Source organism: Carcharodon carcharias, chromosome 3, assembly GCF_017639515.1.
Source record: "Carcharodon carcharias isolate sCarCar2 chromosome 3, sCarCar2.pri, whole genome shotgun sequence".
Taxonomy (NCBI): Eukaryota; Metazoa; Chordata; class Chondrichthyes; order Lamniformes; family Lamnidae; genus Carcharodon; species Carcharodon carcharias.
In genome coordinates this window covers 80808471-80826600 of record NC_054469.1, presented here as the reverse complement: position 1 = coordinate 80826600, position 18130 = coordinate 80808471, and the positions used below count along the sequence as shown (strand labels likewise).

General features: G+C 41.5%; 1 protein-coding gene across 4 annotated transcripts in view; it reads left to right on the top strand.

Moving 5' to 3' along the window:
• LOC121276031 (inactive phospholipase C-like protein 2) overlaps window positions 1-14997 on the top strand; it is a 340842-nt gene extending 325845 nt beyond the window's left edge. For 3 of the 4 annotated variants that reach the window (XM_041183975.1, XM_041183973.1, XM_041183976.1), the window contains one exon: window positions 8906-10454. In XM_041183975.1, coding sequence (XP_041039909.1) covers window positions 8906-9148 — 243 coding nt within the window. In that variant the 3' untranslated portion in view covers window positions 9149-10454. Of the gene's footprint in view, window positions 1-8905; window positions 10455-13240 lie in introns of those variants that run through there. The other variant, XM_041183974.1, reaches the window with a different exon arrangement.
• The last annotated feature ends 3133 nt before the right edge of the window (window positions 14998-18130 follow it).

Below are 18130 nucleotides of genomic sequence, written 5' to 3'. Positions count from 1 at the left end.
AATATTTTGAGTACATTTCCTCCTTTTCTGTATATTGTCACCTTTGTCTGCCTAGCTTGACTCTACTGCTGAAAAGGAGAGCACACACCCTTGTTCAACATATTCAGGATGCCAAACCTACATTTATCCTACCTTGGCCAACCAGAATATAGTTTTGAGAAATCTCATTACTCAAAACAGTGATGTTTTGGTGTTGACTTGCAACTTAAGTGACTTTTCTTCTTCTTTGTGGTTAACAACCACAAGTAAGAATTTAAAAATAAGTCTAATTTCTAAGATCAGAACATAGTATGCTCCATATTTAGAATAAACACCGGCATGTACTAAATTTCTACAAATTATAAGTCATTCATTGACCCTGGAGAACACCAATCCATCTACTGATTTCTAAAGTTCAAAGAAACACTGCTTTATTTTTATAAAAGCAAAATACTGCGGATGCTGGAAATTTGAAACAAAAACAAAAATAGCTGGAAAAACTGAGCAGGTCTGACATCATCTGTGGAGAGGAAGACAGAGTTAACGTTTCGAGTCCGTATGACTCTTCATCAGAACTAACGAGCAATAGAAATGTGGTGAAATATAAGCTGTTTAAGGGGGGTGGGACAGGTGGAGCTGGGTTCTCCATCACTACAAAGCTCCCTCTTCAATTTGCACAAGTGATCTGCCTCCATGGTCTCTCTGGACGGTCAATACTGTGGTATAAAGGTCTGACACATATAGGGCTAATGTGGGACTAAGTACAGTACTGCCCACACAGTGATGAAGGAGAACACATGAACTGCAGCCAGGGTCAGTTGAATGTTAGACAGAGCCGTGTGTATCAGCAAGCATGGAGACAGCTCATAGCTTGTACCCTTTACTTTATATTTGTAAATAGTTTTAAGAGTCAATAAAAACTTACAGTTAACCTACATATGACTATAAAGACTTCTTCAAACTGTAACAAACACCTTACAACAAGTACCACACATTATTCATTAGTTGTGTTAAATCCAAGCTGCCTGTCCACATTTCCTCTTCAGAGCATGAATCCAGGGCCCTATTTAAGGAGTTAGTGGGGATGTCAAACAATATATTAGGATTCTGTTTATCCACACCTCCTAAAATTTTGAAAGCATCAATGCAATTGCCCTTTGACCTCAGTACAAAAGCACCCAGATTCCAGTCTGGGCAGAAATTTCCTCCCATTGGGAGGGTTGTGCAGGGGCAGGCGGGAATGAGCGCGAACCCAATCAGCACCCCCAATCAGAGCCGCGCCGCCATTTTACGTGGGCGAGCCAATTAAGGCCCGCCCAGCATGATACTCACCCAGAAGTGCTGAGCTCTCCCTGTGCGGGCAGGGTGGACTCCCTGGGTCAGGGCCTGGCTCTTTAGCGCACGTGCACAAAAGAGCGCAGAAATCTCCCTAAGGCATAGAGGTGTCGCAGGGAGATTTGTTTACGTTTTAAATATCAAAATAAAGAAATTAAAAACTTTCAAAACATGTCCCCGTGTCACATGATCTGGGACATGTCAACGAATGTTTTTGAAAATTTTTATTGAATTTTTAAACACTTCATGAATCCACATTTAATTATTTCAGTTAGTTTTTAATAGACCTTAATAGGCCTTTGACAGTTCAGCAGGCACACAGCCAACTCAGCTGCGCACCGGCTGAACTGAAAATCTAAATGACGTTGGGAGGCCTGCCCAATGTCACTGCCCATCATTTTACGTGTCGGTGAGCCCCCGCTCACTGACCCGAAAATTCTACCCATAATTCGGATGCCTAACCTCTAGTACCAGTTTAATTATTTCCCTCTCCATTTGGGGCTGCAATGGTGTTGTGTGTAAACTCAACAAGTTATCCACATTTCTTGCGTCTTATGGTCTATTGTTGTGAATTTTATATTGCCCTTCATCTATCCCATCACTTTTTGTTTGTCCACATTAAATAACATCGGCCACTTGTGACTCCAGTTCACTTAATTTCCCAAATCCATATCAACCGAAAGAAAGAACAGGCATTTATATAGCAACTTCATGACTTTGGGACATCCCAAAGCACTTCACAGCTAATGAAGTACTTCTTGAGGTGTAATCATTGTAATAATATAGGAAACACAGTAGCCAATTTTCTCAGCAGGATACCACAAACAACAATAAAATAAATGATCAGATATTTTTCTTTTCATTCATTCTTGGGATGTGAGCATCACTGGAAAGACCAGCATTTATTTCCCACCCCTAATTACCCTTGAGAAGGTGGGGTGAGCAAACCTCTGCGGTCCATGTGGTATTACATGCACTCATGTTGCAGGTTAGGGAGGGCATTCCAGGATTTTGATCCGGCAACAGTGAAGGAACAGTGATATAGTCCCAAGTTAGGATGGTGTGTGCCTTGGAGGGGAACTTGCAAGTAGTGGTGTTCCTGTGCATCTGCTGCCCTAGTTCTTCTAGGTGGTACACGTCAGTGCTACCAAAGGATCCCTGGCGAGTACGGCAATACATCTTGTGGATTTAACACACTGCTAACACTGTGCATTACTTTTAGGCATTGGTTGAGGGATATAAATTGACAAGAACACTGGGAGAACTGTCCTGCTCTTCTTCAAATGATGCTATGAGATCTTACATCCACTTGAGTAGGCTAACATACTTGGTGCAATTTCACCCTTTTATTCTTCACCATTTTTTTATCTTTAGCAAATACAAACAATTTAATTTGTGAATGACAGAAATTATTTCATACAATGTAAAAAGCTAATGCCTCAGATCTGACCCCTGAGCCAGGCTATTAATCATTTTCTTCCATTTTGATACGGCTCCATGTACAAAAATATGCAAAATTTGCATTAAATTAAAGTAAAACTAAATCACTGTGTTGAAATTGTTTGCTTATGATTGATGTTTCACGGGTGGGGGAGAGGAACAAAGTTTGTTAGTTATTCTGATGGGCAGTTAAATATTGTTCTTTTATTTCTTTCTTAAGAAACCTGTCACTGATATTCAAACAAGGGAATTTTATTTTAAGAATAATTAATTGAAATGCCCTGAATGTTTCCAGAAATAGCAAATGAAAGCCAGTAAAGTACACTACTACTTTTCAATAAATCACTATTTTTGATAACTATCACATAAGTGATTTATTCCATAGGGAAGATAGTTATAAGTTACAGCAATTTGACTCCTCGTCCGATAGTTGTTTGACTTAAGTGAAAAAATATGGAGTAATTGCAGAACCATTCTTTATAATTGAAAGAGCTTAATGTGGAACTGTATAGGGATGGTCACTCCTTTTAAGTTAAGTTGAGTATTCCTAAATGTTGCATGTCTGAGTCAACATTCAAGTTAAAAGCTAGAGTAACATAGCATATGTCTTCTACTTGTTCCTAGAACACAGAGACAAATCTGTTCAGTTTAAACCGAGTAGAGTGACTGAAATAGTGGGCACTATAGAGGCAACGGAGGTCTCGCTTGCTGGTTGGAGAGCTGGCAAGAGACCCGTGTCACTATGTTTCAGGAAGGCACGCTGAAGGCTTGCAAAAGAAGCATGTAACACGAGAAAAAACTTGTTCACATGAGTGGTTCAGGTCTGGAATGCACTGCCTGGGAATGTGGTGGAGGCAGGTTCAATTGAGGCATTCAAGAGGACATTAGAATTTTAATAGAAACAATGTGCAAGGGTACAGGGAAAAGGCAGGGCAATGGCACTAGATCATAATGCCCATTTGGAGAGCCAGTGCAGATATGATGGGCCGAATGGCGTCCTTCTGTGCCGTTAAGATTCTGAGATTAAGTGCCAATCAGGCACATAACTGGGTAGCAGCTAGCATTCCCCGAATCAAGGACCCCAGGAGTATAAGCCAACCAGCAGCTCTTCATTGATTGGCAGCGCCACCAGGAACTCAGTGGCTGCTGTCGGTACTATACCCACCTGACGCCGAGGATTACCATGGACCCAAGCACAGTTGAGTGATGGCAGGAGGGTTTTGCAAACTGGGGTGGGGAGAGGAATCAGCAGCAAGGGCATGGGAGTAGCTCATGGAAGCCCTTAAGTGGGCATTAAGGTGGGGTAGGAAGGTCGTCCACAAGCCTTCCTGACACAGACTTAATCAGGGCAGTGGCAGGGTCTCCGCCCTCCTGCCTGATTAAATGCCCCATGGCACCAAACCCGCCGCACTGGAGGGCATTAAATTCCACCCAATGTGACTCCATTAGTTCATTATAAAGATTATACAATGTGACAATGTGTTATCTGAGTCTTGCTTGTCCTAAGTAGAAGGTTGCAGAGTTACATGCCTGTGTGGAATCTTAATACACAAAGAATTTTTTGGTATTAGTAAATATTGAGGATGTATACACCTTTTATATGTTTTTCATTAACATTTTTGCTTCATGTTGCAACACCCTCTCACTTCCCACCTATCCTGTTTCATATTCTTGTTTTCATTCAGCCTGATCAGGCAATCCAAAATAATGGATTTGTCCTTAATGATTATCAATTTACTTATGTATCCATCATACTTGAGCTGTCACCCTTTCATGCATGTAAACTTCTGTGTCACACTTCAAGATCTTCTTTTAAAATGAATGTAATTCAATTATTTTCTGACCTGCAACTGCTGATGGTAGTTATTGTACCTCTAAAAGTTTGAGAAAACTTTTGTTTTTCAAAAAGCGCAAAAGGATAGTTCCCAATTTCAGATTTAAAAGCTGTGAAGAAACAGTACGCCAACTAAAACAATTCCTCTTCAGGTTTTGATAATTTTTATAAAATTACCAACAGAATTGGCCAGGTGGATGCAATGAAATATTGTATGGAGAACAAGGATGAAAGACAAGGAATATAACATAATACTTGATTAATAATGTTCCCATACATGTGGTAACTGAGATCATGCTCATATAAAGAAGGAAATGGCAAAACTCACTATTCAATTGCCATTTTTCCAGGGAGGGAGTTCTCAATGGTGAACAGAGTATCAGGAATCTTCAACAACTGTTTCAAAATAAATAATACAAACAATATAAACTATCCAAAAAAATTCTGTGTCCCATATGTGAACCAACGTTTTGACAAGTTTTGGTGTAGTTACAGTGAACTTCATTACTTGCTCGAAATATTCAACTAGACCAGACTTGTATTTAGTTACTACTTGCTTCATTCTGCAACTTTTCCATAGACTTTTACTTTTAAGTGGTCCGTGATTTCTTTGCTGTACCGCAAATTTCCTCTGTTTTTTGGTGTTTCTGTTTCTAAACTTCAAAGTGACAAGTGGATGCACAGAATTGCTGATTGGACTGATTCACTTATGTGGTGCATTTCACTAAACATATTCACCTGACTAGAAATCCAAGCAAGCAATAATGTTCCTTCCTCCCCCTCCCTCCCACCACTAGCATCTCTTCTACAGCAGCAACCCACACAGCTTGTCAAAATATTTATCACATACAATAGAACTTTCAGGTATAGGTTTCAGAATAGATCTTTCAGGTTTGGCTCTCAGATTCAGTTTGTATCTCATTGGTTGTAAATTTTTGCAACAATCAGACCAACTTGGGATGGATAAAATTGGACAAGTTCCTGACTCTGATCATATTTTATAACTCAGGCCTATGAGACAATACAAGTGAATCTAGTTAGTATAATTGAGAGTGACTGCCCTTCACATCAAGGCAGCATTTGACCGAGTATGGCATCAAGGAGCCCTTGAAAAACTGGAGTCAGGGGGAAAACTCTCCACTGGTTGGAGTCATACATAGCACAAAGGAAGATGGTTGTGATTGTTGGAGGTCAGTCACCCAGCTTCAGGACATCACTGCAGGAGCTCCTCAGGGTGGTATCCTAGGCCCAACCAACTTCAGCTGCTTCATCAATGACCTTCCCTCCATCATAACGTCAGAAGTGGGTATCTTCGCGAATGATTGCACAATGTTCACCACCATTCATGACTCCTCAGATACTGAAGCAATCCATGTCCAAATGCAGCAAGACCTGGACAATATCCAGGCTTAGGCTGACAAGTGGCAAGTAACATTCGCGCCACACAAGTGCCAGGCAATGACTGTCTCCAACAAGAGAGAATCTAATCATGGCCCTTTGACCTTCAATGGCGTTACCATCACTGAATCCCCCAGTATCAACATCCTGGGGGTTACCATTGACCAGAAACAGAACTGGATTAGCCATATAAATATTGTGGCCACAAGAGCAGGTTAGAGGCTAGGAATCTTTTGACGAGCAACTCACCTCCTGACTTCCCAAAGCCTGTCCACCATCTACAAGGCACAAGTCAGGAGTGTGACAGAACACTCCCCACTTGTCTGGATGCGTACAGCTCCAACAACATTCAAGAAACTTGACACCATCCAGGACAAAGCAGCCTGCTTGACTGGCACCCCTTCCACAAAAATTCACTCCCTCCACCACCGACGCACAGTGGCAGCAGTATATACCGTCTACAAGATGCACTGCACGAACTCATCAAGGCACCTTAGACAGCACCTTTCAAACCCATTACCATCACCATCTAGAAGGACAAGGGCAGCAGATAGATGGGAACACTATCACCTGGCCTCTCACCATCCTGAAATATATCAATGTTTCTTCACTATCACTGGGTCAAAATCCTGGAACTCCCTCCCTAATAGCACTTTGGGTGCACCTACACCACAAGGACTGCAGCAGTTCAAGAAGGCAGCTCACCACCACCTTCTCAAGGGCAATTAGGGATGGGTAATAAATGCTGGGAGAGTCAGCGATGACCATATTCCATAAATTAATTTTTTTAAATCCAAAATTTAGTGCAAGTGCAAAGTAAGCACTCATAGGGAACACCAGTTGTAAAATCAGTGTTGCTGCCTTATCTCCATCCAGCCTGTCCACCCTGATAGTTGAGAGTGGGAACTCAAGATTCTGTTGGGGAAAAGGCAGTGTAGCGGGTCTAATTGAGTTGCTTCTACAGAGAGCCATCATGGATGCAACAGGTTGCATGACTTCCTTCTCTGCTGTAACCATTCTATGATTCTATGTTTTTATTTAACACTTTCTGACTAGTCAATTAACTGATTTAAGTCAGCTTGTAAAACTAATCGCAAGCTAATTACACATAAGGCTCATCTTGATTCATCTACCCAAAACAACCTTACGCACCTTCCTCCCCCAAGCCCACACCTTTACTACATCTAATTGTTTCTTAAATGATTCAAGAGATTTTGTATCCACATTCCACATGCTGATCTTTCTGTGTGCAGAAGAGCCCCCTGACCCTGACATCAAATTTAAATTTAGCTTTAACTATTTTGCACCTGTTCTACTCTTGAATTTTATATTAAAGCAGATTTAACGTTATCCATGCTCTTTATATCTTATGTGGCTCAATAAGATCATCTTTCAAACACCTTCTGTCCGAGCTGATAAGTTCATGGCCTGAATTTTGCGCTTGTCGGTCGTGCACCATCGGTGGGCCTGGGAGTGGACGGGAAACCGTCTCCCAGCCGTGATCAGCCCCCAACCATGATTCCATGCTGGCTGGCCAATTAACAGCTAGCCAGTGTGAACCGTGCCCGGAGGAAGGCTCAGCACTGCCGGTGGGGGCAGGAAGAGAGCGGGCGTCAAAGTCACCGCGGGTGCTGGTAAGCGCTTCCACTGAGCTCCCTGAAGGCAGGCAGTTGCCTCAGGGAGCTGCAGGCCTCCAAAGAATAAGAGAAAGCCCAAAAATGCTTCATAAATATCCATGCAGCACAATCAAGCAGCTGAAAGCAGAGCTTGTATAAAAACAGTCCCCTGATATTTCTTTTTATTTTAAATTCTAACGGAGATTTCATCCCGCCCTTGGATGAGGTTTCATCAAAAGTGTAAACCCACCTGGCCAATTGGCATGTCTGCCAACCGTAAGGTTGGACAGACCATGAAAAATTGCTTATAGTTGGGCTGTTAATGAGCTTAATTGCCCTCTTAATTGTTGGCGGACACTCTTCCAACTTTTGTGCACGCCCGCTGAGCAAAATATCGCACAAGTGCTCGATGACATCAGGATGCTTGCCTGACATCATCTCGTCCGATTTTACGCCCGTTCAGGTCGGGCACGTGCCTGCCCGCAGGATGTAAAATTCTGGCCCATCTGTCCTCATAACTTAGACCTGCAACGTAAGGGATCAGACCTTCTCTGTTCAGGTTCCAATATTTGAACAGTTTCCTTGCTTCCTGACACGAATTGAACATAGTTCAAGAAATTTGTTTAATCATAATTTCGTCTGACTTGTATTCAACTATTTTGGCTGTTTAGTTTGATATTCTATTAGCTTTGTTGATCACTACACTGTACTGGTTGGACACACTACGCTTTGAGTCTACTAACACTCCTAGGTCTTTTTCAATGTCATCCATGGCTATTTCAGTGCCATCCATGCAGATTATATGCTGCTCATTTTCCTTCTCATGTGCAACATTTTTTACTTGTCTACCTTAAATTCCATCAGTTTTTTTGGTCCATTTAAGTATTTTGTTTAACCCACTTTCTAATATTTGAACCGCCTCCTTTTGATCCAGTGCCCCTGCTAGTTTGGTGTTGTGTACAAATTTGACCAGCTTGCATTGTCAAATTCAAATCATTGATGTAAATTAGAAACTGCGTTGATCCCAAACAACTCAGTCCTACCAGATAATTATATTGAGTAGATGTCCTGATGTGAATCAATGCAATTAGGAAGTTTGTACAACATGTACACTAAAGAGTGGTTCCATGGTGTGCTATTCCCAATGGGAAGCTCAGAGCCCAGAAGGAAAAAACAGTTCGGATCAGTACTCTTCTTTCCCAGTTTTTACTGGTGTTCCATTTCCAATCTCCTTTTTGTGCATGTTGTACCTATTTAAATAATTTGTTTACTTTAAGATTAATTAATTATTCATTCTCGACAGGGACAAGCTGATCTGTTGAAACATGCTAAAATTGAAGCATTGGACAACCTGAAGCAAATTCATTATGCTGCAGTGTCCTGTGGTCTGAACAAGCCAGGTACTGGGAATACTGAGCCGTCCAAAGCAAGACGGAGCCTAGAGGCCATACCTGAAAAAGAAAGTGTAGATATTGGAACTGGAGACCAAGTTGCTGAATCTCACCAGAATACAACCACTCAAAAATCTATCAAAGCTGCCAAATGAATACAACCATATAGAACATTGGATTGCACTTCAAAGCCTTCTCAGTTGGTTGGTTTTAGTACTTTGTAAACCCTAAGGCACAATCCTGAAGGCTCAGAATAATGTGACAAATGGAGCTATGAATGTAACACTTCTCCAAGTAAAAGTATACTACTACTGGTGGAAGTATACTACTGCTTCAAAGAAGTAGTGGACTTGCCATTAAATATTCATCTGCCAAACAAATATGTAAATATGATGTCACAAAGAATTAGTTGAAGTGTAACTTCTTTTCTAGTAATTTATGCTGCCATTTTACATTCTTTTTGTAAATGTAACATTTCTCTAGATGCCTAAAATTCATGTCTTGATTGAAAAATAATTATTATACAGAAGAATATGTAAAGTATATATAAATACAATGAGTGTGCGTAGTGATGCTACCCAAACATTCTAAAGCTTGTTGAGCCATAAATGGAGACATGTATTATTGATTGTGGTCACTGAAGCTTCAGTGCACTTTATGAAGACCATTAATCAAGGAAAAGCTGGAAAAGTTTTGTTGTAAACCTGTTCTTTCAGAAATAATTGTTAATGTCAAAGAACATATGAAGTGCTTGTACCCGCCTTCTGGTGACCAAATAGGCAGCAGCTTTTAGCAGGTTGATGTATATAATTTCTATTTTGTGAAGTGCAAGTAGAAAAAGTTAGGCTTATTAATTCCCACAATGAAGGATTTCTATTCCCGTAAAGTTGTTAATGCAGAGGATTGCCAGCAGCCATAATCCTGTATATTGTTTAATGTACATGATTCACTGGAATAGAATCTTTTCTCTCTCTCTTCTAGCCCAAGAATCACATGAATACTGTAAAATTAATAAATTGTTAACAACATTGCCAGTGTTGGCAACACTGAACCAATTAAACTGGTTTGGTTTGTTCAAAACAAGTTAGAGACATGGTTTGCATATATTTTAAAAACAAAGGCTATTTGAAATCCAGAAGAGCTAGTGGTCTAGTTTGCAAAACAGCATAAGTTTTGCTGCAGATTTTTGCTCTGATTCCTCAGTACAGTATGCTACAATTTATTCAAATCATAATTTATGTTTATTCTGTCACTGAAAAATTAGAAAATAAACTAAGGAAATCTTTTGAGAAACTCACCATTATAGCCTATCCAGAAAAGAGCATGGAAGAGTATAGGAACATAGTACATGCCCAGAAATAAGAGCAGTCCACCTCGCTGGTCCTAAAAACTATTGTACTTGAATCACCACCCTCTCAGATATTGATGCAATTCTTCATTAAACCTTTTCAGATTCTGCCTTCACTTGTGGTCTGAGCATTTGGTTTTACAAATTCACTAACTCATGTGCAAAGCAGTTAAATGTAAATGGTCTGTGTGCCCCCCTGCCCACCCCCCCCCCCCCCCCCCCCCCCAACTGCCCTCTTAATCCTAAATCATGTTCCTACCTCTAGAGTTTGCAATAACCTTAAATGTAGTATTAGAGTTCAGTTGATCAAATCCCTTTAGTATTTAGCATAAACTTTCTGTTTTAACCAATCATAGGCTCTTAACCACTTCTTGCAGTGAGAGGGAAAATTTTCCTTTTCTTGCACCTGATATAAAGGGTGAAGCACATAAATGAAAAGTAGGGGCCTCCATTAGAGTGAGCACTTTCCTCTGCCCAAACTTGCTCAAAGCACTATAGCTATTTGGTCTTTACATCAAACACAAAGAAAGGAAAATCTTCCCTGCAATGGTATATGCTAGGTTTTAATTTGGTTTCCCTTTCCCACTTGTTTCTATTGCCTCCATACCCTTGGTAAGGTATAGAAAGCTGAATTGTACACAATATCTTAGATTGTCCGAACCAGTGCCTTGTAGACACTCATCACTTTCTGGATTTTCCAATCTATCCAACTGGGTGTCCATACCAAGATTCTCAGCTAGTTTTCTTACCACTGCACAGATTGCACTTTTTTTTCAGGGAGCCATTCACCGAAACCCCAGATTACTCTACTGGGTTGTTCCCTATTGCATAGAGCCATTTAGTTTATGTTTCCACTGTTTATTTCCCTTCTTTCAACTTATTAACTTGTAACTGTCCACTTTAAATATAATTTGCTATTTACCAGCCCATCTTCACAGTTTAACGTGATACTTTTATAGTTATAAGAAAAGCAAAATAGTGTGGATGCTGGAAATTTGAAATATAAACAAAAAGCGCTGGAAATATTCAACAGCTCTGGCAGATAAACAAAGTTAACAGCCTGGATTTTCATCCTTGAGGTGGGTAGCAGGAGTCGGATAAAATCCCGGCTTGGCCAACTGCCTTGGCAGGTGTGTGTGTTGGGGGTGGGGAGGGGGGGCTGTGGGCTGGAGTCTAGAGTTGGGCCAGCCAATCCAGGAAAAAGGTCAGAAGCATCCACAGCGGCTGCCAGGTACAAAGGCGGGCAGTTTAAAAGTGCTGTGAGACTTTGTCCCAGTTAAAATAAAAATAGAAAGGCCCTCCACTCCTCACCCTTTACACCCCCCTACCCACAACACACTCCCCATGCTCCATCCATGCACTTCATGCCCCCCCACCTACCCCTTTGGCCCCCATGCCAAGGTATGCTCCTCAAACAACCCCTATGGCCCCTCATCCTCCCCATGCCAAGAGTTATGCTGCTCCACCCACCTACCCACGGTCCCTCATGCCCCCAATGCCAAGCTGTGCATTTCCAACCACCTCCTGCATTTCATCTCATTTGCCTCCTTATGCCAAACTGTGGTTCTCACATGACCACTGACCCACTATACACGGTATGTAACCATACTGAAGCTTGATGGAGAGGAGAACTTCGTCAATCTTTTAAAACATCTGAGCCCCAGAGAAAACATTGCTTGATTGACAGCTCTGGCTCCCTGGTCTATGTTGTCATTGCACAATGTTTATTTACACAAGGTTAAGAGGTTTTAAGTGCTTGCAGTTACAGCTATTGAAACTTTTAAAGGGTCTGGATGATTGACACTTTTATTGCCCTGTAGTTTAAAAAGGGCTTTTTTAAAATAGTGGAAAATTATGAATTAATTACCTTTTTTAGGCTTTTTTACGTGCCTTATTATCACCATAGGATTTATTGGTTTTACAAAATGCATAATGGGTCAATGGCATGGAAGTGCCACACTTTGGCATGGGGCATGAGGGATCCTTGGAGGGCATGGGGGTGAGTGGACATTGATTTTGTTCTGCACCTGTGCTCTGCAGTTTGATACACATGATCCAAGTCAAATAGCTTACCAACATGTCTGCTGATATTCAAAATGTGGTCTCATTAATGATCTACAGAAGGTTAGGATAACTTATTTTCCCTCCAATGAGAGAGGAAAATTCTTGATTTATCTTATTGACAACTAGTTTACATGGACCAGAAATGTCCAGTGAATAAACAAACTACAGATTTTTCGGTCATGCATTTTTGCTATGGTGCATGTCAAAAACTCAAATTTCACAATAAGTGGCCTCTTTGCCTCCATATCTTTAATCATAAATAATGTGAAGAGCAATAGAACTTAAAACGTTATTGACAGAAAAGCCAGCTTTCAAACTGATTAGCTAATTTGAAATCAGTCCCACGAGCTTTAAATGTTATTTACAAGCCTTATGTGAAACATTACTGAACTGCCCTCATAAAATTCAATTAGATCACATCAACCAGTCATCCTTATCAATCAATGCAGTTACCTACTGAAAATGTTATATTGGCGTTGTGAAGTACAACGTACATGTTGCTTCTAAACCTATTGACAGCGCATTATGCCCATTTCTTCTTTAGATGAACATTGGCACAATTCTCTACAATGCCCCAAAATATTTCCTACTACTGAGTTGGACACTTTATAGTTTTTGGATTTTTAAATGCTGGGTAAACCTTCACTGCTCTATTGTCCCCCCTGTATATATGACGAGGTGAATTTTAACTTGTACCTCCAGACAGTTAACTCAACGTTGTTGAAAAGTCAGCTGTTATACATGCCACTGGATTATCTTTGAATTGTATTATGGGTTAAAATCTAATTGTTGAAATTGTTAAAAATTAGATTGTCTATTTCCAATTTCTTAACAGATTCCAGAGATCAGTGAACTGTGGCTCTACCTCTGGATGCTATCACCCTATCTCTGACACATTTTCCTGTTTTTGATTCATTGAGTTTCCTTATTGCATATTCTTTACTAGTGTTCACATTTATCATGAATTTCTGAGCCAAGTTGACTGTATGCACATGTTCAGACCAGCTGAAATTTATTTCAATCTGTGAAGCATTAAAAAACTTGTCATTTACAAACTCAAGTCAGAAGTATAGTAATGGATCTCAATCCAGTGAATCAAATTGATAATTTGAATTCAGGAGGTCAGGCATTCATTCCCTTAAGCTGCCAACAAACCTGCTTCCCTCAAATGGATGCATTTTGCTAACTGGACCACAAGCATCTCCCTTATAAATGAGGAAAAGGTTATCTTTACTGGCTCTCCACACTTGGATTGCACCTCCTTTGATTCATTACCATGTGTTTGAACAAGCCATGTAGAAGTGTTATGGCTCAAAGTATGTTTCTGGCTGAGTGTGACAGTGATTAGTATCATCAGAGAAATAATAGGTATGGTTCTGAAAGGACTCATTGTAAACTTTATGTACTTATTTATTCATGATTCAGTCACTCAGAGACATGACTTGTAAAACAACCCTGCAGGAAGCTGATTTTATTAACTTAAACAAACCAGGAGCATCAAAACTTCTATAGATTTATTTTTGCTACATTGCTGGCTTTGAAATTCGATCCAAACTTGAATCCCCCTAAAAAGGTAATAAATTACTTTATATTGCAACTTTAATGTCTCATTTAACCTCTATTAAGATGCAACTGCAGCATCAGTTCACAATTCTGCAATAAGATCATATGATCCTAACAATGTGCTTTTTCTAAGTTCTCAGTGAATAAGGGGCTTTTTCAAGTTGTAAAAGGCATCTATATACAACTAAATGGAATTCAGAGTGCAGTGGGAAAATTGATTAATTTTAATCAATATCTTATCTTTACTAACTTCTGGACATAATGGAGACATTTCAAGTTAGTGAAAATTATGAAAGAAAGCTGCTATATAAATAAATCAGATTACACAGGAAGATGGTTACAGTTGGTCAGCACATCAAAGTTTCTGAAACTGGTCATTCTGTATGAGGGACAAATAAATTCAGGCATTCAGCCAAGGTTTAGGATTGATTTGAAGATCGATAAATCCTTGAAAATTCTAGATTTGTTTACTCTTTGTAAGCCGAATATTATCTGCAGGTTGCAAAAATCTAATGTATATTTTCATCGTATCTATATATAAGATATCTAAACATTAGACTTCTGGATAATGAAAAAAAATTAGAACATTATGATGAATGTGATAATTGTGTCTAATAGTTCTGAATTAGGAAAACTGAGGCATTGTAAATCAGTTGTGTTTCGCTACCGTGCAGAAATATTACTGGAGTTTTCAAAGGAGTGATTTTGGAGGGGATGCCCTATTTATTCCTTTGTTCTGCTATCTGTGATATAAAGTCAAAGAACTTCCATCTGTTCATCTCTGTCAGTAGCACTGAATTTGTAACCAACATAATTGCTTATGATTTCTTTACCAAAAAATGTTTCACTAGCGCTTTACTTACTCTTATGGGAACCACTGGATTATAAAAACAAATGCCACAATTTTGCTTAGAAATGTGACAATGTGACAAAAGTGTTCATTTTTTTATTATTAAAAGAAATTTGAAACCAACTGTTCTGCTTTAATACAACATTCATATAAAAAATAAAAGATCATATTTGTCAGAATAAAATGCTGTTTTCCCATTATTATTGTATTATTTACTGACACTAGTAGGTATATTACACATAATTAATACTAATGGCAAAGGTTTATAATTATTGAGGAACCAATACATTAGGTTATTGCCATGATAAAATGGGGCATGTAAGCTCAGCTGGTGAAATGGCTAGTGTGTGGGTCACAATACCGTCAACAGGTTCGATTCCCATCCCAGCTGAGGTGGGCTTGGGACCTGCCTCCTCACCCTGACCCTGAAAGTGGAAGCCAGTGACAAGCCATCACTGAAAATAACTGCTAAGGGAACAGCTCAGGATGAAGCTTCAGCAGTGAACTAAGGACCTACCTTTTGGGCAGAGTAAATGTGAATGAATGAAATGAATTACCGTGGTCTGTTAACCTAATGCAGTGCAGCAGAATACAAGATGAATAACAGAGCAGTCTGGTACAAGCATTGTAGAAAATAATCTGCCAGGATTAATTAAGTATTCATGTAGTGACCAAGATTGGCTATGTTAACAGCTGCTTTATCTTGCTAACTGGAGTATGCCTCCTCCCGAGATGAAGCTAGCAGATTAATTTTATTAGTCTCTCGTCAGGTTTTAAGCAATGTTTCATGAGAATTTTGCAGGTTAGGAATGTGCATTTTGAATTTTCAAATGTTAGGGCCTGAATTTTTAGCTCAGTGAGCAGGTGTAATAGTCAGGCCCAGGAACAGATGGAAACGGACTACCAACCGCGACCAGCTCCTGACCGCAATTTCACGCTAGCTGGCCAATTAACGGGCAGCCAGTGTGAAGCACGTGCTGAAAAGCTCAGCACTGCCTGGGGTGATGGGGGGGGCGTTGCAGGAGGAGGGTGGTCAATGACGTCAACACAGGCGGGGGCGAGCTGCCTCAGAGAGCTACAGACCCGAAAATGTTCCAATAAAGTGTTAAAAAGCAGAAAAAAATGTCCGAGCATCATAATCAGGCACCTGAAAATCTAAATGATAAAAATGCTGCCCATAGATTTTTATTTTTATTTTATTTCATGACAGAAAGCACAACCTGCCTTTGGATGAGGTTTCATGAAAAATGTAAAGGCCGCCTGGCCGATTCACCCATCCGCCAACTGTAAGGTTGGATGGGCGACGGAAAATGATAGACAATCGCACTGTTTATTGGGTTTAATTGCCCTCTTAATTTTTGGCAGGTGTCCTTCCAACTTTTGCATGCACCCGCCAAGCAAAATATCACTCGAGTGCATGATGACATCAGGACACTTGCGCAATTTCATGCCAGATCAGGTCGGACATATGCCTGCTCAATCAATGTAAAATTCAGCCCTAGGGGAAGCATTTTTCCCCCAGCTTGGGGGGGGCGATGTGTGGAAGCGGGTGCAGGTGGGTGGGTTCCCGATTGGTGCCCTCAGTTGGGGGCGGGGTGCCATTTTACATGGGTGGGCCAATTAAGGCCCGCCCAGCGTGAGGTCCGCCAGGAAGCGCTATGCACTCCCTGTGCGGATGGGGGGTGGATTCCCTGAGCCGGAAGTGAACGCACTGATCTCCCTGAGGCGACTCGTGGTGGGGGGCTGGTTAAGGACAGCACTGCCATTGAGGCAAAAACAAAAGTGCTGGAAAAACTCAGCAGGTTTGACAGCATCTGTGGAGAGAAAGACAGAGTTAACGTTTCGAGTCCATATGACTCTTCTTCAGAACTAGACCTGTCACTGAGGTGGTGGAGGGGGGCAAGGGCAGCCCTGCCATTGAACATAGCATACAAGCATTCGGGGTGGGGGGGTACGGTGGGTGAGGGAAGCAGCCACGCATTAGGGGAACCTGTAGAATGTGACCATTCCTCTACAACTGAGACAGTTCAGACACAGACACATTGATATGATTGGAGTCGGTGTCCTAGTTGACCTGCCCACTCAAGCAATGCAGGGGCATTAAGTTGCCACCAAATTCTCCTGAACTTTTCACCCCTTGGGCACAGACTGCAAAAGTCATAAGCATTTTAGTTGGACGACTGCACACGTTGTACAATCTCCTTGCTAAAGCTGGCCATGGAGCAGTCAGTGCTGGAGGCACTCAAAGCCCCTTGCAATGTCAGCATCCCGATTTGGACCACCCTCCTCCATGGTTTAAGCTAACAGAGCAGCCATGCAGTGCACTAATCTCTGGCCATCCAAGTGGTGGACAGCACTCTCCGAGAAATGTTAAGGTGGCGTCACATTTAACCAGGGCAGATTCTTAGCACCCAAGCTAACCATGTTTCTCTCCCTTTCATCTTGCAGGAAGAGTACATCAGGATCATGGAGCCTGGCGAATTGGCTGTATGCCTGATGGCCTACGGAGCATGAAAACGGCAGAAGAAAGAGTGACTGAGGCTCCTGGCTGCGCAGAGACATGAGCAGCAACCTCAGGATGCACACGCTACCCAAGAGCCACAGCGAGCCATCACAGGCCAGTGTCTAGCGACACCCAGGGTCTATAGATGGCAGCTTTCATTTCTGCAGATGACCAAGAACCAATGTCGCTGAAGGCTGCACATGTCTAGGGAACTGGTCGCTCACATCTGCCACTTACTGCAGGATTTGGCGCCATGTGGAGATGGAGGGCATCCACTGCCAGTGGCCGTGAAAGTGACAGCAGCGCTCAGTTTCTATGTCAGTGGTTCCTTTCAAGGCTCCACATGTGACCTCTGTGGGATATCACAAGCCTCCACTCACAAATGCATCCATGTGGTCACGGATGCCATCTTCTTGGATTTTGTGCAATTGGCCTGGGACCAGGACTGCCAGGATGCAAGAGTGATTGGATTCATCCAGATCTCAGGTTCCCCACAGGTGTAGGGTACGATTGGCTGCACTCACATGGTGCTCAGATCTCCATCGCAACACATGGTGAACTACATCAACTGCAAGGGCTTCCATTCGCTGAATGTGCAGCTGGTGTACGACCACCAGAAACGCATCCTGCAGGTGTGTACACAGCTTCTGGGGGTGTGCATGACGTCTACATCTTCAGTCGGTCACAGATCCCTGCAGCCTTCCAGGGTCCACAGAGGCTGCAGGGTTGGCTCCTCAGGGACAAGGGCTACCCGCAGAGGCTGTGGCTGATGACACGTGTGCGGCGGCCTCAGACTGCAGCAGAGTGAC